Raw genomic sequence first — 24,598 nt, 5'->3', positions numbered from 1 at the left:
CTTCATTTTAAAGTTGAATGATGCAGTCTTCCAAATAACTGCTTTTTTTCTTTCTCTGTAAGAGCAGATATTTTTTCCATTTAGGTGCTAGAAATATGAATCTTCCATTGTGTTATGGAGATAATATGAAAACCTCCTACAAACCCAGCTGTAAATCTTATGTGACAGTAATGAAAATGTTTAACAAATTCTGGCCTAAACACAATCAGTAAGGCTTAAGGAAATCACTGAGAAACCATGTGCTCAAGAAGAACCACAATCACATTTCCATTCAGCCAGCAAAAGCCAAAAAACCTACCTGTATATGACAGCACTTCCAACATAATTTTAACACTCAACAAAATAGTCCTGTCAATTTATTTTTAAAAAAAAACAAAGATATTTGCTTGTATTCACATTTAGTCCTTGCTAAAGCAAAGAAAAACTTTCTCCCCTATTTATTTTTTAAGCAAAAAGTCACTAAAAGAAATTAGTTACAGTCCTAGTTCCTATTGCCACTATCCTTTTTCAGACAACATTTATTCAACAAACAGCTGTAGACAGGAATTTTGTATCTTTGCCTTTAAAACCAAGAGGTGTCTAAAATCCCACTGGGTCAATTCCACAGTCCCACCAAGCTGGCATGGCACACACCAACATCTTTCTGTTAATTTGAAATTCTCTCAGCAGTCCAGCTCTACTCACCATCAGTTTTAAGCAGTACAATGTGTTTCTCAAAGCACTGTGTACTTACACTGTGTAATTATTAAATCAAAAATTCAGCTGGAGGAGCAAAAGCTCACGCACATGGATGAAGGTCTGTTTACATGTAATATAGAGTTTAGGGACATGAACTTGCCTTCCTATTTAAGAATGGGATTAAATGTCAACAGGAACATGAACATGTTAATTTTTCCGAGACCTCTGAGTTAGACATGGGTGAAGACAATCCAATGACAGTAACCAGCAATATAAAGCTGTAATTCCTGTTTTGCCTGTGCAGGGAGGATGATGTTTTTTGGCTTCCAGGGCAAAGCTGTGGCACACACAGAGTTAACTGTGCCCTCCTCCCCCTGCCCCCCAGTTTCACCCCCCCTTCTCCCCCATCTCATTCATGCCACATTCCACAGTGGCAGGGTCCAACAACAATATAGGAGGGTACCCAAAATGAAGAGGCAGGGCCTTCTATTCTTCTGCCTCTCTTGAATTAATTAACTGGAAATGAGTTTTGTCAATGTTTTGGAAAGGCAGAGGGGTGAAAAGAAACTGCTAGAATTAATCACAGTGAGAAACTACCTCTTCAGCAGTCTGCCAAAGTTCAGAAAACCCATGAGAAGTGCAAAATAAAAGGAAAGTGGGCTGACTTACCCTCCAAAGGAACAAATAACATTCAAACAAACACCCAAGTCTCCAAAACAGAGACATGCCCCAGTGCAAAGGAATGCAGCATCTGTTGCCACAACAGCTTCAGCTTTGGTTTTAATATACTTGTCATGAAGACTGATAGGTATCAAGGTAGAAAAGACAGTTTACTAATAATTTAAACAGACAAAAGCCATGTTGTGTTTAATTCACTAAATATTTAAGTACATCCAACATTCTCTTGATGCTTATATAAATATATTTAGGTCCCATTATTGAAAATTATTAACTTTGCTTGTTTAGCCCTGACTCAGCACAGATCTTTTACATGGAGAAGGCAGCCTGCAAAGGAGCTCTTTCTTTGAAGAGTTTTTTAATGATAGTTATCTCCAGGTTCAGCAAAAGGAATTATGACAAGTCGATACTGCATGTGTGACATTCTTCTAGTGATGAAAAACGAAGTGATGAAATTCCAGCCAACTGACAAGAAGGACCTGATTCACTCAGGTACATAGAAAACACACAGGTGACCTTTTATTTACAGCAAAAGGAGGCAGAAACATCATCTGGCAGCTTTTCTGAGAACAAACACAACATTTTCAACAAACTGGGACTAAAACTGAAAAAAAACAGTTGCTGAGCAAGGGAAAATGTTTTGTAAGAGAAATACCCTTTCAGTCTATTGCTGATATTTTTGCTCAGGAGGGCTTTTTCCTGGTTGACTGCAGGATTAACTTGCCATCTCTCTGCTGTATCTCCAGGCCCATGCTCTGGAGGGCAGAGCTGTCTGCCAGCCCCTTGCGCTCCATCTGCGCGATCAGCGCCTGGTTCTGCTCGTTCTGCTCCGTCAGGTTCCGGATGGCAAACACGGCCCACTGGCTCACAACTGTGGGGCACGGTCAAGGAGCATTCATCTATTTATTTAAAGATGAAACATTTTGATTTATTTCTGCATTCACCTCCCCCAGCACTCCCTCCCCCTTAAACTCAGCAGAAATGAAGGGTTTGAACAAGATATTTACAAGTGCTGACGCTGAACCTGCAAATACGTGCATATGAGGCAATTTAATTCTAAAAGAGGTTTGCCCTTAAATTTCACACAAATTTACTAGAGTTTTTATTAAGTAAGAAAAAACCCAAAACCCCAAGCAAACAAAAACCCCCAACCAAATTAACTGCAGGAATTAAAAGGACATACTGTTTTAAACCAAAATTACAGTCAATTGAAATGTTCCAATGATCTTCCTAGTGAGTTTAAATAAATATAAAAGTTGTTTATGATCTGAACACTTCAACACTACACTTCCAAGCACCTGCAAACAAAATAAGCTATACATCATGCATAGGAAAGATTACTATTATTTTCACTGCAAAAGTTGAAGAGATGTAGAAAAAGACAACTTATCCAGGTTAATATCTGAAAATGGCACAAATAATATCAGAGACACTTAAAATTCTTTGACTTCCAATATTACCTAAACTCAGTCCTTTATGCCTGGGTGCTTTCACACACTTGCCAGGAGACCAGACACTATGATCACTGGCAGGGAGCTCCTGCTGATGTTTAAATGGGCACAAGCTGCAACTCATTCACCTCCCAAGGTGGTCCCTTGAGGCCAGGATTGAGGCACATGTCAGGGATGTAGACAAAGGATTTAAATTCCCAGGATTATCAGCCAGGCATCTTCCAAGTGAACTACAGTGCTCCTTTTATGAAGTGTCAGAGATGTTGGTCCCAATTCTGCAGCTGAAAAGTTGTTATGATATAATCTTTCCCGAGTTACCCATACAGGAGCCAAGCCTTTCTGAATCCCATGAGTGGTTTGCCTGCAGGGCACCAATTATTTACTACATGTAGCTTCACATCCAGTAGAAGAATATGCATAATTTACTCATCTCCTTGACGTCTTTTGGGTTGGGGAGCATCTTAAGCACAGAGATAAATGTTCTTGTGGGCATTTGCCACAGGGTGACAGGAGGGGGAAACTCAGACAGAGGAGAGCTTCAGACAAAACAACAGAAGAGAGCAACTGGACTTAAACAATCTTACACAACCTCAACAGAGAGAGAAGAGTTTAGATGAAAAGCAGCTTGGACATAAACATAAGGGAACAGCCCTGCATTGGCATGTGTCAGTGAAACAGCCTTTTTGTAGTAGTTTATATTTATTTTCAAATTCAAGAAGTCCAGAATTGAAAATGAAAAATAATAGTGTTGACTACTATGGAGCTTTCTTTCTTTTTCTGATAGACCTGAACTTTGTCAGGAAGCATGCTGCACATCTTCTTTATTCAGAGAAATTCCAGTGTAAGGTAATGACAGAGAGAAATTAAGACCAAAACAAATTATGCACCTCATCAAAGGCTTGACAGGTGAACACAACAGAGAATATCAATATATTCTCTTCTGTCAGTGCATCACTACTAGAATTAAGTAAAAAGACAAGTGCCAATCTACATTTAAGTTACATAAATTTGGTATTTGCACTGAAGATTACATTTGACTATATAAAACAGTAAGATGCTGAAGTAATAAAATCATGTATGTGCAGACTCTCAGTCATTAGTGCCAATGGTGAGAACAGATTTCACAGCAGCAAAGCAAGCAAGCCGATGAATGCAGACAAACCAAGGCTGACACCCACCAAGTCTTTTCCAGGTCTGATTTAGGGCATGAGTGCCAAAAAGTAACACCAAGTTCTCCCAGTGGACTGTGAAAATCATCTTACCACCCTCCCTGGCTCGGCTCTTGGATGAGAAGCAGACTTCCCTTGTTGTGTTCCCAAAATACAGCTTCTGCATAAAAACAGTACTTGCATAAAAGCATATTTTCTATAATATTAACAGCAATTTTCAGAGACTGACAGTTCTCAATCACACAAAGTGCCACACAGACAAAAAAAAAAAGTACTCCCACAACTTTTGTGCATATTAGCCTTGAGAATGATCCTGCTACTATAGTCTTTATGTCCTTCAACACAAACCCGCTGCTAAACCCCATGGCAAATGCTCTTTTCCTATTACCAGATCCATTCATGCTTACATAATATCTAAGACATCCCCATTATCTTATGAACTCTATCACCATTGTGGCATTTATCATTACTGACTACTGTAGCTGAAGCTGCAAAATGGTTTCAATAACATTTTCACTCCTTCAGAAACCCCTTTCTGTGTGTAGGTTTTCCATTGTGACCACAGCCATGAATATTCATCACCTCTTGTTCGCAGGCTGGGGAGGGATGAGGCCTTTGGACAGCTGGGAGCAGAGCCTGGCAGACTGGAGTGTCTGTGGAGATTAAAGCCAGTCCCCAGCTAATACTCACATTACCCTCTTGCTCCTCTCCAAAGACAGAGACACAGAGAGAAAATTAAACACATTCGAGAGTCTCTAATCCTACCTACACTTTCGGCACTTTATTGTATGCTCAGCTTTAGAAAGGGAGCTTCTAAAGTTGCCATAGTTACTAAAAATATGAGTGTGAGCCGGTTTGTTGTGAAACTGCACCAAAGAGAAGCAACACAACAAGCACAGCAGATCTGATTGCACAGACTTGTCTAGATTTTTCCAACTGGGCATATTACACTCTCAAATAAATTAATATTATAGACAAGTGAAGATTATGATATTCTGTCACAGAGGGCATACAAAAAGAAGAAAATAATTCTTTTTTTTGTTTGCAGAAGCCTCATCACTAAACTATCTATGCTTAGGGACTGAAAACAAACATTTCTGTGCATTTATAGCAACACATTTCCAAAATCTTTTAGTACTGTGTGCTCTGGAATTCCTATGCTATTGTGACTGAATCAACTTGTCCTATTTCCATACCTAAGTAGCATCTTTTCTCCACAATTTAAAATTTAAAATCGTCCTCTGGGTTGTAACTTGGACTGTCAGGGAGAGGGGAACACAAAGAGAAAGGAAGGAAGGTGGAGAAAACTGTCCCTTAAGGATGAAAAATATTACTATCTGGAGGCCATGGAAATCTGCGCCACTAAATCCTGTGTAAGTCTTGTCCCTGACTGCAAAGGGAACTTTTCACAATTCTCCCAGTTCTTTTCACTTGGATTCTGCTACAAGAGGTTGCTGGAGTCAATGCAAGAGCACAGGGACTGGTTTGTAAACTTAATGGGGTGTGAAAATACAAGGATGTCCTGCCAGGAAGCGCTAGCCAATACTGCTGCAGAGCAGGACACACAGACCATTTCTCAGGGAGAGGTTCCACCTTCTCATTCTTAGCCCAATCAGAACTAAACATTATTGACAAGCCCACTGCAGCCACCAGGACCCAAAAGAATTGTCCATTTGTCCAAAGCAATTTGGATTCTATGGACAACAGAGGACAGAAAAAATTATTAATGAGGTTGGAAGCTGATGAGGTAGATAAAAGGCAATGCACAAGCAATCTCAGAAGTATGTAGCTTGAAAAAGGCAAGTTTTAGAAGTTAATTACCATTAACTAATACAGGATGATACTGAAGGGATGACAAGGAGAATGAAATACCTACATCTGCTTTCCTAAGTCCCCTTCACAGTTATTAATACTGAAGGATCTCTAAATATAACATTCTTAGTGGAGAGTTTGATTTATGACATAGTCTAGGGACCTTTTTTTTTTTTTAATTAGACTGTTTCCTGCACTACAGTCAGTTTTCCATAACTAAATTATTATTTAGGAACGTTCTTCCTTACGAGTAATTAGGTCTTATGCGAAAAAGAGGGAATTCTTTGCCCAATCCCATTACCTCATTTAAATAAAATTTTTTATTATTTCAATAGCAACTACATTCTAATCAAATACAGGAAGAGATACAAGATATTAAGACAGCCAGCACTCACAGGTTGGAACCCTCATCAAATGAGCTGCTCATGTAATCCCCTTCTTAAAGCCACCAATTTTTCTAAGACATATTCTGGAACAGGGCTGTATGACTAAAAAACAGAGGTAATGAAAATACAATATTTGTATAGTACAATAATTATAATTCTTTATGGCCTTCAACAAGTAATCCAATCACTACCAGAACCTCTGCAGACTGGAAAGAAATACTGAAGCATCACTTTAGAGTCACTTCCACTTGCAGACCTGACTGGACTGTACTGAAAAGACATAAATCATTTTTCTTTCCAGTCTTTCAGTTCTTTCAAGCACTTCTGTTCCACAGCACCTTGAAAACAATTCCTCCCACCACTAAAAAACGTCTCTAGCCAACTACCACAGTTGTTTGTCACAGTTTGGAGCTGTGATGGACCACACATAGATAACAGTCAGGACTTTGGCCGCTCACCATGAGCCAAACTGCTTACAAAGCTCTACAAGTTTCTTCCTGTCTGGGGTTTTAGCATTTTAATGAAGTTCTAGAAGCTGTATAAGATCAGAACAATTCCTTTTAATTCCTCTATATTTTTATGTGACGTCTACCTGTGATTAAGACGTGACCAAAAAAGTAACAACAGAAAATGTAATGAATTAAATGCTTTATCTTAATTTACTTACTTATTTTCAAAAAGCTAATTTATACTTTTAGAATTAACACTTTAGACTCTATTTATACTGAATTACCAGCACCAGAAAACATCAGGAATTCATCCTATACAAACTTATAATATTTTGCCTACAAGGTAGGAAAGAAAAAGTCTACAATATTTCAGTTGCCTGCATTTTCATTTATTCCACAGCTGTTCTTATCACCTGTGATTGCAGCCACTACATTCTGGGTTCAAAAGCTAGAAAAGGGCAGCACTGTATGAGCTGGGAATGTCCCTTTCTCCCCCCTCTGTGTGACTTTGCTCTTGCAGAGCTGATGTCCAGAAGCCTCCAAAATACAGAGGCACTGCTGGATGCTGCCAGAGGCATTTACTCCTGATCACACATTTCAGGGATAAGATTTGCAGCACTGGGGAAGTGAAAGCAGATGTTTGTGCTACAGGCAACTCTCACCTGGCCCAAGGATCAGCCAGAGGGTTGGACCATCCAGTGCCAAACAAGGCTCCAGCTCCACCACAGCGTGGCAGCAAAGCCTCACTGGACAGCACGTGTGCCATGAGGAGCCTGCAGCCCTTCCACTCCCCACCTGCAGCCCTCCCCTGAGGAAGCTGCTTCCACAAAATATTCCAGGAAAGACAGAAAGCCCATCCCCAAAAACCTGAACTGGGGTTGGCAGTTTGAATTGCACCCTGCAGAACATGGCTTTGGCAGAGGTTTTAACCTTCACCATCTCAGAACAGGCAAATGGGCAAAATCATGTGGTTTAAAGGCACTGAAACAGCTTCAATGCTAAGGCAATATTCTCTGTAATTCACAGCCTACAGAGAACAGCACAAAATAATTGTACATGAGGTACTTTTTCCAGTTCTGTAGCCCTCACTATCCTCCCATGCCAGTAGTAGAAATTCCAGTTCCTCTTGCAAACACCATCCTTCTGACTACTTGCATTTATCTCACTCTCTGAGCAGTCTACCCAAAATCTGCAATGATGAATCCATTTCTTAAAGTGTGCCTGGTGGGACACAGGCTTCTTTAAAATGGGACTTACACCTTCTGTATAAACAGACACATTAAACATAACACAGACACATCAAGCCTCATGTATGACTTCCAGTGACAATTCATCCATTTAAGTATCTATGGCCAACAAATATATTTTAAAGACCAGAATGGACAACTAAACCTCTTTAGCCCAACACTTCTGCATAAACACAGAAGACCAAAGGTCATTCATCTTGAAATCAAGCCTGTAAATTCTGTTTTGTGTACAAGATGCTTTCATGCCTTTTCTCTGAAAAACTTTCAGTGTTGAACTGGAAGATTTCACTGTGTCCCTAAATAAACTTTCCTAGTGGGTAAATATCTCACTCGCTACAGCCTGTGATTTATTTCTGGCTTAGATTTGTTTAGAATTGTTTCCAAACACAGCTTTTCAGCATAGATTAAAATAAAAATTTCCCAGATCATAACTAGTATTTGGTGATTTTGCATGAACTAAATAAAGAAAGAAACCAAGACAGCTATTCCAAGTTTTGCATAATTTTTGTGTCTCTTCCCTCAATTTATGTTTTTCAGCATTTTTTTTCAAGGACAGGCATCAGATAAGTACTAAAATCTGCCAAAATTTGCTGTATGGAAGATTACAGGTACAGCAAAGTTTCCTGGCCCTTTGGTTGTGAGTAGTTCAGAAAAACAGCTCACAATATCCAGCTGCTGGATATCTATTAGATAATTATGAATATAAACATATATGTTATATTTACTGTGCTCCCAGAAGTGGAGTCCAAGCTCTCCAGCCTGTCACATTTTCACACCTTTCCAGCACTGTCCAGTACTGACAGCCAGGGCAGACCATGAGGCTCATTTGAGTTCCAAGGCTTCCCTGTTTTAAACTACATCCTCATGTCAACTGATGTCCAGCCAAATGGCACCCTATGTTCATTAAATGAGGTTTACTACTTCAGAAATTTGGAATTTACTGAGACATTTCTTAACTAGAGCCATATAAGAATTTTTCTCCCTAGATCATTGGTATTTCTGGGTTAACAGTTCTGAGCAGTATCATGCACCCAGATTGATATTAGCTTTTAATGCCTGCCAACTAAACATTTGATCTATATTCTATGTGCAGCCTTCCATGTTCTGTGGGACTCAAAACCCAATGCCAGGACATCTTAGCATACTATGAACTTGAACAAAAAATTTGGGTCTAGCACTTCAGAGCTACAAAAGCCATAGGACACGTTTAGCTCTGTCAGGCTATTTTTATTATAATGCCTTTTATGCCAAAACTTACAGAACTTTCAAAAAAAATTAAGCCATAACCTCCAGCTTGTTTTCCTTTTCCTATACTCAGACTTGTAATACTAGCTTAAAACCAAGAATATGACACATCCATTTTTTGCTGCTTAGGCTGCCAATTTTTTTTAAAATTATGACTTACATTTTTAATAGAAACCCATAATTTATGAGGAACTACAAATCATCTGGTTTTAAAACAGAATCACACTCTTGATCGATCTCAAGCTAGTACTTAGAATATAGTACTTAGTTAGAATACTCAGTTCTTTCAATCCCTTCTTTTATAATAATTCCATTTTAAGATTCATAATTAAATCTACTATCTGAAAGAGGTACCAGAGCTAGCAGGTTGCTGTGTTAAAAAGCTTCAACTGCTGTTACCTTACTTAAAAATGCCTTACCTTATCTTCTCTTCCCAAGTACAGAAAAAAAAATGCAACATTTCATTAAGTTGAAACTCATGCATCAAATTACTATTAAAACCTACCACAAACACTGAGATGTGGAGCAATGAAGCACAGGGGGATGGTAACTGTTCACAAACTGACCATCAGGCAGGCTGTAGTCCTGTTAAATTTCCTGGGACACGGAAAGAAAAAGGCTCCACCTTTACACAGTAATACATTCATGTGTATTTACATGCAGAAATAAATACCTTTTCCAAAATGCTTTAAAATGGCAATTACAGGAGTCAAATAAAACTTTCAGAAAATTGGCACTGCACTTAAAAAGCCTATCTAATTCATGCCTGAGATGTGGTTAAGCTAATTATAATTCAGCACTCTCAGACAGATGATGAGTTGAGCTGACACAATTTGGACTGAAGCTCTTTCTCTGTTTAGAAATACCAGAGATTCATCCATTTATATAGATCCAACAAGGGTTTTATGCCACCTTATCTTTCAGCACAGTACATGTGTATTTTATTAATTCAGGGTCTCTGAGTAACTTCTGTGGCATACCTTCCCTCCTGCTGCTTATGGCCATTTCAAATGTCACTTTATGACAAATAATCATAACACTGAAGGTAAATGAAACTCCAGTTCCATGGTCACAGACACCAAATGATGCCCCATGTGCATCCAAAAATAACAACCATTAAATAAATGGGTGTTCTGAAAGATGCAGCTAAATTATAACCAGCTATTTGTTTAGCAAAATAGCCATTAGCCACAATCCTGTCTACAATTTCAGGGAATGGCTGCACCTCCTTGAGGAAATCTCCACACTCCAAAAGAAAGGAACAAATCCACAAGTGGAAAGAACTGCAAATATATCTGAGTGAGGAAGGAAAGGTTTTAAAAACCATTAGCAAATCCAAAGAACAAATTTTAACCAAAGATCTGAGGAAGTGAGAGGAAACAATTTAAAGCTCAGGAAGAGGTTACACAGGAGAACACATTCACCAGCTGAAGATAAAACTGTTCTAATTACAGTGATGAAAAATGGGGCAACAGAAAAATGCCAGAATAAAAATATTATTCGAAGCATTGGCCAGATGACATCCAAATATTCTTTGGAGGTATGCACAAGAAAAAATGCCAAGAAGACAGACTGAAATATGATAAGGTGGTTGTAGAAGGCATTCCATTCTCAACAATATTTCTGAACCACTCCTAGCTTTACTTAAAAAAACCAAAAATCTTTGGCTCTCAAATTTCCAGTGCTCCATCTCAGCCCAGAGGGGAATTTTTCAAAAGTAAGTGTACAGAAAAATCAAGGAAGCTGTTTGAGCTATAAAAGCAGTGATTTTTTTTTTTTAGGTGCTCCTGATAACTAAAGACCTGTTTTTTTCAAGAATTCAAGCCTGTCATGGATTTAAATCCACCAAGAGGATTAGAGAAGAGGACAAATATGACAATATTTGGTTTAGAAATAGACTTATTAACTTTAATTCCTTACTTTTACATGCATGAGTTGGTGCCTACAGAGATTACTCCTCACAAGGGATTAGAAATATTAGAATGTAACATTTGAAAGAGCCTTCTCACATTCTGTACAGCTCTGTTTGATTTCCTTCAGCTTTAAGAGGGACCCTGTACATCACATGTATCTTAACAGTGATAGCTGGGTAGAAAGGAGATACTGAAGAATAGATTCATATTACATCTCACATATTCACAAACACAAATTTGTGTTAGTATTTTATAAACTCTCAAGGAAATTACTAACACACCCCCCCCAACTCTGGAGTTCAATATCTTAAACTATTTTAATTATTTTAAGTATTTTAGTCATCCTGCAGGTGGTCTAAAAAATGAATTTTAGGAATTACACAATCAGCAAATTTAAATATATAACTACAAATTGTAACTTTGTTAAATGATAAAACACAAAGTGTGATCTGTGGTCATTTTTGGAAGACAAAAAAGGTTAAGTCCTTTAATTTCTCACAGTATCTATTTCTGTACTGCACACTGCATTCTTTCTGTGGTCTCAAGTATTTTTCATTTGAGGAGAATGTTACATTTGACAGAAGAAAAGTTTTCCTGGGCAACAGTGTGGAAGACAGATTTAGCAATATAGAGCATCTCACAAAAAAACTTGGTATTTTTGTTTTCATTTTAAAATAAACATTTTCTAGCAATAAATACTTGAGAATTACAGTCTTTGTGGCAGAATTTAGATCTACCAAATATGCTTAATGTGGTAGGTTTTTCCCTTGGTTCTCCAAATTTAACTGAGTTTTGCCCCAAAGAGTTTGCAGCATCCAGAAAAGATAAACAATGAGTTAAGACATGGAAGCTATGTTATCCCAACTCTTGGGATGTGCAGCCAATGTTTAGTGGGATTTAAAACAAGGTTTAAATGTGCCCTTTCCAACAGGGAGCAGCACTCAGTTCCTCCCCCTTTGGAGCTTTTTAATAATCCCACTCAGGGCACTTTATGCAATATACTGAAAAATCTACTTGGAATTAGGATCTCTTTGGTCAATTAAAGCTGATGTAAGAAAAGACTGGATAATCTGGTAATGTTCCTTTCAAGAGTGTAAAAAATAGCCTTGATAGAGAGTGACAGCAGTAGGCACTGCTAGGCAGGTGACCTTCCCAAGTACAACCACACATGGTGTTTGGAAAGAGCTGCTTGGCTGAAGCCTCTTGGGAATCACTTCAGAAAACAGCCTGCTAAAGCCCCACCCTGAAACAACATTGAGGGATTCCCCTCTAAACCCCACAGGCCCCTGGTCTCCCTTAGCCATCAGCAAAATACAGCTACAAAGAATTCCCAGCAACTCGCAGAACAGCGCAGGATTTCATCTACTGAATGAGGTGAAAGAAATAAGCCCCTCTCAGACTGCTCTTGCTCAATGAATAACCACACTTGTACCTGTTCCAGCTTCTGGTCTGACCAGTTCTTCTCTGCACCTTAAAATTACATTCAGACAGAGCTCAGGTTTGTGCATATGTCACCAGGCAGGAATCCTCCACTCTCTCCACTCTCTTTAAAAACAACTCTCAGCACACAGGAATTCAATTGGTCTGAACTGATGCATGGAAATACAGCAACTTTTTGGTTTCCTAGTTCCATCTATGGTGGAATCATAGAATAGAATCACAGGGACCTTAAAGCTCGTTGAGTTGCAAATCAGCTCCACTTTTAGTTCCAAACTCATCTAATTCCATGGGCAGGGCCACCTTCCACTATCCCAGGTTGCTCCAAGCTTTGTACAACCTGGCCCTGAACCCTCCAGGGATGGGGCAGCCACAGCTTCTCTGGGCAGCCTGTGCCAGTGAGAAGAGGTAGAGCTGGCTTCCACTCAGCTGTTATTTGATTTTGCCTTTGGCTCTGTCAATGAAGGGTTCAGGCCAACCAATTTTTATTCTTAACCCATCCTGACAAGTCCCATTCTTCCACTGCTGACCTCAACCACTGCTGGTTAACTCACAGTGACACATTCAGTACTGGTTGATAGAAAGTAAGATGTTTGCAGCACTCTCTGTCATCCCTGGATGACACAGAGCAACCAACAATAATGCAAAATTATTATCTCTACCAAAGAATGCACTCTCCCTTTTACTAGGTAGCCTTCAATTGTGCAGCAAAGCAAGTGTCACTGTGAGGAGGAAAATGGTAATTCCATTTCCTGAGTTGGGAGGGCCAAGTTCTTTCCAAGTGGACAAAACCTGACTGGGCATGAGGAGACCATTACAATTCTCATCAGTGGATCCTTTACAGTAATGCTATAATAACATGATTTTATGTATGCTTATAAAAATACAGAATCAAATAGGTCACATCAAACTTCTTAATAATGCACAGTCAGTGCCTGAAATGAGCTTTCCAAAGAAAGGCAACCATTGCTGAAGTGACATCGTGCTGTATTTTCTCAGCAACACACATGGGATATCACACGCATGAAAACACTCAGATCTGTGATGGTTCACTCCAAAAAGTCAACTCACTCTCCTATTTTTGCTTTCTACTGGCTCCCATTCAGTGGTGAGGCTGTTTTACAGCATGTGGCCTGCTTAAGGTTGCACTCTGTAACTTAGATAAAAATGTCTGTCAGCTCCCCAAAAGTCCTTGCTGGCATCTTGCAAAAACAAACTGCCATTGTTGTAGACCATAGCAACTTGATTTCCTCCAGCTTTAGCCAGTTTCATGAACCACAATTATACTTGCTGCTGCCATGAAGTCAAAAGTATTTTCAATCTACCTCTCAGATGACTGAATATAATAGAAGCAGTTTTGGAAGGAGTATCTGGAAATTAACTTACTCTTTCTACATTTTCATCCATTATTCATACTTAGGGATCTGTGTATGGAAATTCATATCAACCTTTTCCTTCCCATATCAAGCTTTTTCTTTCAGAAATGACGAAAATTTTTACTCCTATATAACACATATATAACATACATATGTATATATACACACACACACATATATATATATAAATATATATCCTCATAGCAGGATACATTTTCTTCATGTACGAATGATTTCTTGGCTAATAGAAAACTGTGCTAATTAACAGTTTAAGTAAAATAGATACTTATATAAGGTCACTCTGATTAAATCCAGACATTCACAAAATCAATTTATTGAGACACCTATAAGAATCTCAAAAGGGTAATCTTGGCAAGCAGCCTGAAAAAAACAATAATATTCCATCTTCAAAACTGCAGTTCACTTCTGACTTTCAAGTTTTACCACTAACTAACAGCTATTATATTGCACTACTCTGGATTACATTTTTCCCCCCAAAATAGTAATAAATATTTCTATGGACAGCCACTGAAAAGCAAAAAAAGGCACATCTGTGTGTGTTACTCATGAGCACAAATGTTAGGAAGCAGTGAAAAACCAAGCAGCTTAGTTAAGGTAAACTGAAAAGTCTTCAATAATAAACAGGTCAGTTTATTTAAAGCCTCTCATAAGCACCTGTTTTTGAGTGATTGGGGTCAAAAGTATTTTGATCAGAACAGGCTGACCTCCCTGCTCATGTTTACCTTAAGGAAATGGAACCTGTGAAAGGGCAGAAATGAAGCTGGAAGGAGCAGGAAGAGCTTAGGATGAGGTAAAAGGCAGGAACAAAAGGAAGGGCTCTTGTCTGATGATAGAGCCAGTCAGAGATGAGGAAGATGATGATTCAGAGAGCAAAAGAGAAGAGATTTAAATTTAGAACACCTTTTCAACACAAGTAACCTGAAAAGCAGGATTTGGAGTAAATTTTTTACTGGTATTACCCAGATAGGCATCTCCAACCCACTCTGCTATCCTTTAGCAGGTTGACTTTATTTATTTTAAGCACAGGTTACAAAGGTAAAGCACGATGTTCCCACTTTTCAAAAGCAGAACAAGAAACTGAATTTTCAAAAATAAAGATTAGCTCATACAGGAATCTCTCCTTAATCTAAAGGCAAATAACTCTGCTTGCATTTTGAAACACCGTTTTCCTTTGAAACAGAAGGAGAGTTATGACTAGGACACAGCCAACCCATGGAAGATTTACCAGGTATAGAAAAAGTGGTATTAAACCTTCTTTGAAGTTTAACTCTTAATGAACTGCTTCTCCCCAGTCTCACTCTGTTCACCCTTTGTCCTGTGCTAAGAGCCACAGAAAATCTGGCACCCTTCAGCGTCTCTCTGTTGCATTTACATGCACAGTTGTAGTAGCTGGAAAACTAAAACACCAATTCAAATAATTGCAGAGGTACAGTAAATTTGTTTTTAACAGTCCACAATAATCTTCTTGTCTCTAACTATGAGAGTGGTGGTTTGTTTGTTTTTACTCATGAAATATCCTGAAGGAAAAAACCTGTTTGCTAGTGTAAGTGTAGAAGTTACAGGTCTGAGATATAATCAGATAATGTAACAGTTCTCCCAAACTCAGACTGAAAGATGAATTTAAACAATTAATTACAGCAATGCAAACATGTCAGTTGAACTTTGTAAGCTACAAACTCCCTGGTATTTCTATGCACATTAAAGAACTGTTCAGGATCTCAAAGAAAGCAATTTTCAGGTAATGACAGGTTTACAAAGGAATTTAATTTAGGATAAGAGCACACTCATTTCCTCTTTCAGTATACTTCCATATGCTACAAATAAAAAGATTTATCAAAGAATTTTTCCTCTCAAATGTAATAAAGAGCTCCTATAACATCTACCATGGTAGTCCAGCATCCCCTGATAAATTGCACACTTTAGGGAAATTATTTTTTTCCATCCAGAAAAATATCCTATTGCTTTTACTACAAATGTTACATTTTTTGGTGAGAAATTTTGTATGTGTAATTTGAAGGCAGAACTTTTCTAGTAAAATGGAGAAAACATAGCAACATCTTTACTGTAGAGCTTGGGTGACTCCAAAACAGATTCAACAAAAATGTGCATCTACCAAGACTTAGTAAGAAATCTAAGAAGGTATTATATCAAAGGACTCTGGGTGAAACTTTTTCCAGTCAGCTTTATCCAAGGAGAAATTCCAAGTTACACAACCTGAAACCACAAAAAACAGGCACTAGGAATAAGAATGTAAAATGAACTTTCTGGACATGTCTTCCTGAAGGAGCCATGTCTGAAGAGCTATGCTGAGCTCTTTCTTGCAGCTTTCCACCCCTCCTTGGAAAACTGCAGATGAGCCCCTGTGGTTCCTTCCAGCCTTACCCATTCAGTGATTCTGGGATTTGTGCCAGGCAGGACTGGAGCACACAGAGAGTGCAAAGAAACTGTCTAAATCTCTTCAGACAAACACTATGCAATGGATTGAGGCATCAGGCGTCCAGAAGCAGCAGAACATACTGCAAAGCAGATGAAAGTAGAGACAGATCTGAACTGCAAACTTGTCCTCTGCTTCCCTGTGTATGACCTGCTGGGAAGGCAGCAAATGAGCAATGTCAGAGGCAGGAGAGAAGCAGGGGAGCATTAACTTCATGCAGGACAAGAGCACCTGGAATAGCAAGAGGTCACAACAATAAACAGAGCCATAGTCAGTATGGCTTAAGAGACAGACCTGGAACAGAGGCTAGATAAAGGAATAAAGCAGATATTTATTAGAAGGCCTTCAAAGGCCTTCATCTTGGGCAGCACAAGAGCCTGGTCATGGCTCTGCCCAAGATGGATGAGCAGTCACGAGTTCTCACACTTTTTTAAGTTCTGGTCCATTTACATATTGGGGTCAATTGTCCAATTGCAGCTCCAGGTAATGAAGTCCCATCTTCCCAGATTGCTCTCCTCAATTTGCCATTCTTTACACTTCTGGACTCTAAAGCTGTAATTGTTTTCCTTGGTTCTCAGGCTGCAAAAGGATTGTTTTATCTGACTACCCTGTGAAGAGAACTTGCTAACACTATATAAAGTTCAGAGTCACACACTAAGGCAGTACAAATCTAAAAATTATGACAGCTAAAACTTTAGGCATCACCAGGAGCTGCAATCCAGAAGCTGATGCACAAACTCTGTCACAGCAGGCCAGTCCTCCCTGTGCCCATGTGCTACTCACTTTTCCATATCCCCCAATGCTGTATGCTATGGATCACTGGTGAAAGCTCACATTAAGACGTGTTATTATGCTTTTAAAAACCAAGCAAACAAAGTTTTATCCTCTAGTAAGTTTATGGTATAGCCATAAAATGTCAGCCTGTATCAAAAGGTGCAAGAAGTTCCACTTTGCTCAAAACACAGTAAAGACTCTTGTGGTATTTTATTTTCCTTTCATTAGAGACCATAAATTACTCTCTTTGAGAGTCTCAAACTTTATCCTCTTCTAGTACAGCTAAAATGAAGGATTAATCCTAGAAGTGGTTGCACAGCTGTGCTTTCCAGCAAAGAAGAGTCACCTGGGACAAAAACTCCTTACCAGGTTTAATCAGGGCTGCTTTTCCACTTAGGGAAAGGTAAATTTCCCTGCCCATCCCACCACATCCAGTAGAGCCCATTACCAGACCTGGACCATGGAAATACAATTGTGTCACTCAGTGCACTGTCAGGTCTCAAACTGCAGGAACACTGAAGATGTAAAACTTGTGGATATAAAGCATCAACCTGAATAACTCAAGAGGATACTTACCACCCCATTGTTCCTCCACCCAGTTTGTTAAAATTGTGCTATCATCTACATTATTTCATCACTTTAGGATTTATTTATATGTACATGACGTTCTGCAGGACACAACTGGGAGAATATGAAACATTTTCACTACTCCTCTTGTTTGTTTGTTATACTTGCTAAAAAGAATATGCTTTTTCTTATATAATAATTTGAAAACCTATTTCATGTGTTCAGTATAAAAAAGCTGACATGACTCTGTACAGGAAAGACATTTGATTTCCAGATGCAATTATCAGAAACTTACAAAGAGCTAATGATTAGATGACACAAAATCACAGCTCAGTCACTGAACACACTTGTATTACTTGAAGAGATGGATAACTCTGCTTAAGAACTACTTATCTTCAATATAAGATTATTTCCCTCTCATAGCAATCTATTTTTGAAAGTTTCAGCTATTAAATTCCTGGAAAAAAATCTGTAATATGAAGCACAATGGCATTTATATTAAAATCTCCCCAACATTTCAGTAATTTGCATAATTTATTTTCTCAACTATACAGATTTTCATAACAGGCTTGCTAGCCTTGTCTTTGTGCTTAGAATAAGCTCCCCAATCTGATTTAACAAGTGTAGAGAATTGATGAGGTACTTATTTCAGTTTCCTGGACAGATTTCGGTGGAAGCAAAAGCTCTAAAATCTGATACAATGACCAGAGTCTGAATTCAGATTTCTGACACAGCTCCTTGAATAGGCACCTGTAAACCAGTAATATTTATTATTTTAGGAAACAGACTATAACCACAGTTAACTTATTCAGAATCCAGTTCATGGAAGCCTATTTGTGCCCTTGTTCACTTCTGAACCATTTAAATAAAACCTAGAAGCTCACGAGGCCAGTTCCATTTAGACACCCTGTGAAAGCAATGCTGGCATAAATCCACAAAACCCCCACACCTTTTCTCTTGAGTCATATTCAATAAACAGAATTATTTGATAAAGGATACAAGGATTGTTGTCATCAATGCTGCAATTGTCCAGAATCAAGGAAATGCCATCCAAGTCATACACCTAAAAAAATCCAAAATTTTAATTTAGCAGACGTCTCAAAAATACTAACAATATTCCATGCAAGAAATATATAAAAATGTAACAGGGATGTTTGTTTCATCAAAAATTTTAAACATGTTAACATGAATTGCAGAGTAAGCCTGGTGTTTTCAGCATGGGTATCACAAAACAGTAACACAAGTGGGCACTAATTTCATATTCTCCCTTCATTTAGCAAGTGTTTGACTGAGGTATTTTCTGTTTCTCTGAGCCAGATAAGCTATGCTCACTTAAAGCTCCCGCTTGCTTCCAAAAGGAAAAGCCATCAAAAGCAAAAACAGGAGCAAAAAATGGGGAAAAAAAGAAGTTGAAAAATACACCCACACGCACACAAGTTTGTATGATACCACATCTGCTGTACCTTCAGTAGCAATGTGCTCCTTGTACATACCCAGCACAAATTCTTTATATCAAGTAAAAGCCATGGATGTTTTCCCTTTGAGAAAATGTTCCTTATGTTACTGGCAAATGAGCAAAGGTGAGATCTGGTGCCTTTAGTTCCTTGTGCATACACACACATGGGAGTTCATGAATTGCACAGCTACATCTGTGTGTGTGTATGAGATAACAACATAAAATCCTAACAGACTCATAAACATACACTCTACCAAGTACTTGGGACAAGTGATCTTAATAATAAACATGGAACATTAATTATCTTATGGAAATATGTTCCATAAGAAATTTATGTAGACTCCTAAGGTACACTGTAACATCACACATGCATATTTATAGCTTCACATGTCCCTTCCAACCTCAACCATTTTGTGATAGCCAAGCTATACTTGTCAAAATCTTAAGTTCTTTAATTTCTTAAAATTTAATTTCAAACCAACAACTGCCAGCTCAAGGAATTTAACGTAATGCCAATTTAGGCTGTGGCTTGATGATGGTTTTCTCTCTTCCAACTTTTCTGCCCCAAATAAAATGCATTTTTATGTGCCAAGGAAAACAATAAATCTCCAAATTTACACTGCAGGATCATCAGCTTTCTGCAACACAAGTTTTGTGATAAGAGAGGGAAGTTGAGCAGATTTAGATGGGAAATTCCAAACAGCCTATGGATCAATGAAACTGAATTCAGAGACAAAGATGAGCACATGTCTCTTTTAAATTCCTTTTCAGGTAATGTTCTTGCAGAGTCTCAAGCTACATGAGAAAGCAGCAGTGACAGACAAACAGACAGGCAATGCTTACAGGCATAAGAAGCACTGCTAGGTTTTAAAACCCACCTTGCACATCTGTGCTAACATGCCTGACTTTACCAACATGAAACACAGTTAATAATACAAGTTTAAAAATATCCACTCTTTCCACTAAATGTTTGTGTTTTCTCCAAAGGCACCATGCACAGTATCACACTTCAAAGCCTGAACAAGCAGTGACCTTTAAGCAGCACAGCACTTGCACATGCCTGGGAAATGCTGGTTCTTTGATGTGCAGGCTGCAGCCAAACTCTGATGTGCCTGCAATGCTACCTCCTATTTCCCACCAGCAGAAAATAATTGGGATAAAGTGCTGTCAACAGAAACAAACCATGCAATAATATGCTCCAGGTTGATTCAAATGAGATGTCTACTTGATAGAGTAAGCATTTTGCAAAGTACAATTCTAATTAGGATCCATCAACATTTCTAAAAGTTACTGCAAGAACAGGACAAGATTCCTTCAAAGTTATGTGGGAACAGCAGCAGCAAACCACAGCCTCAGTGATACATACCTTAATGGAAAAACAAGTTGCTAACTACCACTGCATTGCACCTCTCCCCTTGGAATTTCTTTAACATCATACAATCCAACTGTACACCCAATTTGCCTGAGTTAGGCACAGCTTTTGTCACCACAATGACAGCTTTGGGATGCCGCCTATGACTTACTACACAGGGAAATGGAACAAGAAGAAAAATCTTACAATGCACCTACCCAGACAATCCAAGTGACTCATGAGGTGAAGAAGTCAAATCCTGAACAACCGCTATCAGAAAAGTTCCAGTCCATGCCAGCTGTTCCTGAACCTTCAGTGGTCCGCTGAAAACACATTTTATGGCAACCAAAAATTTGTGCTCTGTAATGAATTCAGCAACTGCTCTGCACATAGCAGAGCCACCTGCGCAACAAGAGTGCCACAGGCAGTCAGGGGGAAAATTCATTGTCCAACCCAGTGTCTCACTTACATTGCTGAGTCTCTCAAATCCTGTTGCTCTCATCTCCTTTCCTCCCAAACCAGCACATTTTGCAAACACTGAGAAACTGTCTTACACCTCAACCTTTTACACAGATGCACTGGAACTGCACTGCCCAACAGAAAGTGCTCTGGGAACTCTTCCAACTAATTATTGGTCTCAAAGTTCTTGCTTTGAAGAGAACTGTCTGTGAAATGCTCAATGTAAGCAAGCAAGTAGAGCTTTTGCAGTGATCCTCTGCAGGGCTTGGGGAAGGAGTTAATACTGCACAAAACTCTAATCTTATTTTAATTATGGTGTGACAGTCACACTAGAATGCTAAATTATGCCAAAGAAAAGGATTCCAGTGAAATATACACTTGGGATTTGTTGCCAGTCTTTGGCCAACACTGAAGATTTTTAAGCTTTACTCCAGAACGTACCACAGGAGACCACATAATGACTTATGTAGTGAGAAATACATCCTTCAGACCCTCACACCAAACAGGCTGACTAACAAGAGTCAATTTTTCTCCAAGACCTCCTCAACAAATGGTTAATGAGTGCTTAGACATCTGGGCAGGATCCAGCATTCAATGTGAATAACAGAAGAGCTCAGTAAGAGTAGGAACACAGCAGCTGTTAGGTTCCCAAACTGGCTTCTCTGCATCTGTGATGATACTGAAAAACATTATTTCATTTATTTCATTTCTGAGTCTTGGTTTTGGGCTTTTTGTTTGTTTTTCCAAGGTCCACTTTGACCAAGGCAACATCTGCAGAACACTCTTCCACCTCTTCACCACCTAGGGAATCATGTATTTAACATTGTAATGTCTGAAACTCAGAAAAACTCAGAAATCACGGCAACAAAATCTGTTGCTCCTGCTATGTTGATTTCAAAGATATTTGTTCTCTTTCAGCATTATTTCCCAGAGAGACATGAGGTTTATTTCAACTCTCCCAAAAGTGGAGATCCTTACCACTTTCTTGGAGGTAAAAAATAAAATAAAAAAATCTTAGAATCTAAATGTGCGGTACATTTGTGATGTCCTAAACCTTTCCTCAGAGAACTAGTTTAGAAAAAGAGGGTTTTGGCCTTATGGAAGAGGAAGGGATGAGGAAGGTTCCAAGCACACCATCAGGCCTGAGCCAAAATAAGCAGATGCAGAGTGCCCAGCTGAGAGGAGAGGGTAACAGGCTAACTCAGCTGCTGAATCATTTTTTCAACTAGTGTTTCCAAGAGCAAAACACAGGAGTTTCCAGCCACTGAGATGATAATACAAACACTGAAGAATTCAGAATACGTTCCCACAAGAGACAGTAACACAGCTGGAACATTTGCTTTTTAAACAATGCAGCTTTCCTGTACAACTCCTAAACCAGAAGCCACAACAGATGGATGCTGCCATGAGAAGCAGGCTGTTTGCTCTGGTATGGTTTAGATCTGTGACTTGACGTGGATAAAGTGAGGTCCAACACAGACTCATTTTGCTTGAAACACACAATACTTGCTAGTATAGTCTTTGCCTGTCCTGGCAGCAGCAGCAGAAGAGAAAAATGGTGCTAAACATCATCCAGTATTCAACACTGCCCTCCAAATCAGGTGAATTTGTACAAATTTGCATCAACACCACAGTATGCATTAATGTACTTCTAGTCACACACTCTCCTATTCTCAGTCAGTCTTCATTTGCTGATTTTCAACCACTGCTATAAAAGTGATTCTTCTCTTGTCCTTTTTCATCAGACCAAAAAGAAACTAGATGGAAATTAAGTGTTGTCTCTAGTCTCTCATGTGACTAGAGACAACTTCTACAAGACCATCATAACTTCAAAAATGTATTTAGCTCTAAAGCAAAGTGAAAACTGAAAACTTCTCACTTTGAAGTTCTGAAAAAATACAGGGATAAAGGTTGAATAACAAATCACATGATACCTTTCAGCCTTTTTAATCACTGTTGTAATAGGAAGTTCCAAGTCAGTCTGGCAAGCTGCCACTGTTTTGGTGGCTACACTATTTTTGTCTTCCATGTCAGGCTTTAAAAAGCATTTTATGAGTATCTCAATTAAAATGAGTTGGTTTTGTGGGTTGTGTGTACAGGCTTGTTATTTTTTGGGGGATATTTTTTGTTTGTTTGCTTAAAGTTTTGTTCTCTTCAGTTTTACATTTTGTATTACATCAGAATAACTTTTCTTTTGGAACAGAATTCCAAACAATCCATAAAAAATCCTGATTTTGAAAATCACTGACATTGACAGAAACAGATTACCACTAAATGCTCCTGTTGAAGATTTCCTTATTACTGTTCTACACTAGTGACCACACACTCTTCAAGACAAATTTATTTCTGCATAACTAAACTAATGTCACAAACTACTTCAGCATCAATTTTACTGAGACAACAATCACACATCTTACAAATCAAACCCCCTTATGATTAAGAGCTTTGCCTGAAGAAGATACTCTCTTGAAATCACAGTATCCCAGACAGACTAAATGATCTCTCATATGCTGAAACAAAACAAAGAAAACAGAAGGCTTTCAGTGATGTATTTAAAAGATTTGGTAGCATTAAAACAAGGGAAGCTGTGGCATGAGTGAAATACTTTTCAACAGAAAAAATGTTGAGAAGCTTTATTCAAGTTAACATTCATTAATGAATGAATGTTCACCCTGAGGAAAAAAGGTGACTCTTTCCACAAATGTCATTTTCCACATTTGATTTATTCTTTTAAAATCAATTTTTACTCAGTTTCTAATCAGCTGTGTGTTCTATAATCTCTTTCCTTAATGAAAAGCAGAGATGTACTAACCAAGGTGTTCTGGATTACTGGCTGGTTACAGAGTGGCAGCACAGTATGCAAATATAAAATCTAGAAAACACCACTGTATATGATCATGACAAAGAAGCCTTCTCTGTTTTTTAAAGAGAAAAGTATTAATCTAAGGTTTGTAAACTGGTTGAATGCAAGTGTTATTGGTGGACAGGGCTTGGAGAACCCTGGTCTAGTGGAAGGTGTCCCTGCCCATAGCAGGGGGTGGGATGAAAGAAACTTTTAAGGTCCCTTCCAACCCAAACCATTCTGGGATTCTATCACTCTGATCAGCTTAACCAAAGAAGAGGGGGAAATCCCTGTGTATGCATATTATTGAAAAGTTTAATATTTCTCACACTGCAGAGCAGAAAGGGGTTTACTTTGGTTTGGGGTCTTTTTCACACCTTTTATACATTCAGGATAATTCCTCGATGATTCCAGGATTTTGTCAGTAATGGTGTTTCATTTTCAACTGCAAAAGAAATTTGAATTATGATCTTTTTATGATGGCTCATCATTTTTGACATTTGCAACCCGTTTTGCTGATGTAACTGCAGTTAAAAGTAACTCACAGAGAATTTTTCCACTGACAATTTTTACAAAGTGTGATTCTGGCAGCATAAAGTTTTCGTATCTTTTCCATTATAGTTTTGGAAAGTTCCAAACTGCCAAACCACAGAAGAATTCAGAAAACAAGCTGAATGATACTCTAGGTTACAGTAGTGTAACAGTTTAGTATTTGCCCCCTTACAGCAATTATCTACAACCATAGCAATAAATAAAAGCAGGATAAATCCTTGCACCTTACACTGCATCCCCATCACCACTGGGGACATCAGTCACCAAATGGCACAGTCCACTTGCACCATAACACAGCTCA

The 24,598-nt window shown here is 38.6% G+C and overlaps 1 protein-coding gene across 1 annotated transcript in view; it reads right to left on the bottom strand.

The window, feature by feature from the left end:
* Window positions 1-1,849: 1,849 nt before the first annotated feature.
* Window positions 1,850-24,598, bottom strand: part of ATXN10 (ataxin 10) — a 76,048-nt gene continuing 53,299 nt past the window's right edge. The window contains exons 10-11 of the mRNA XM_064736747.1: window positions 18,637-18,700; window positions 1,850-2,227 (exon numbers count right to left, since the gene is read on the bottom strand). Coding sequence (XP_064592817.1) covers window positions 2,040-2,227; window positions 18,637-18,700 — 252 coding nt within the window. The 3' untranslated portion in view covers window positions 1,850-2,039. The remainder of the gene's footprint in view (window positions 2,228-18,636; window positions 18,701-24,598) is intronic.

Source organism: Zonotrichia leucophrys, chromosome 1A (assembly GCF_028769735.1).
Source record: "Zonotrichia leucophrys gambelii isolate GWCS_2022_RI chromosome 1A, RI_Zleu_2.0, whole genome shotgun sequence".
In the NCBI taxonomy this organism is placed as follows: domain Eukaryota; kingdom Metazoa; phylum Chordata; class Aves; order Passeriformes; family Passerellidae; genus Zonotrichia; species Zonotrichia leucophrys.
Note: the sequence above shows the minus strand (reverse complement) of the source record. Positions and strands in the feature narration are given on the sequence as shown.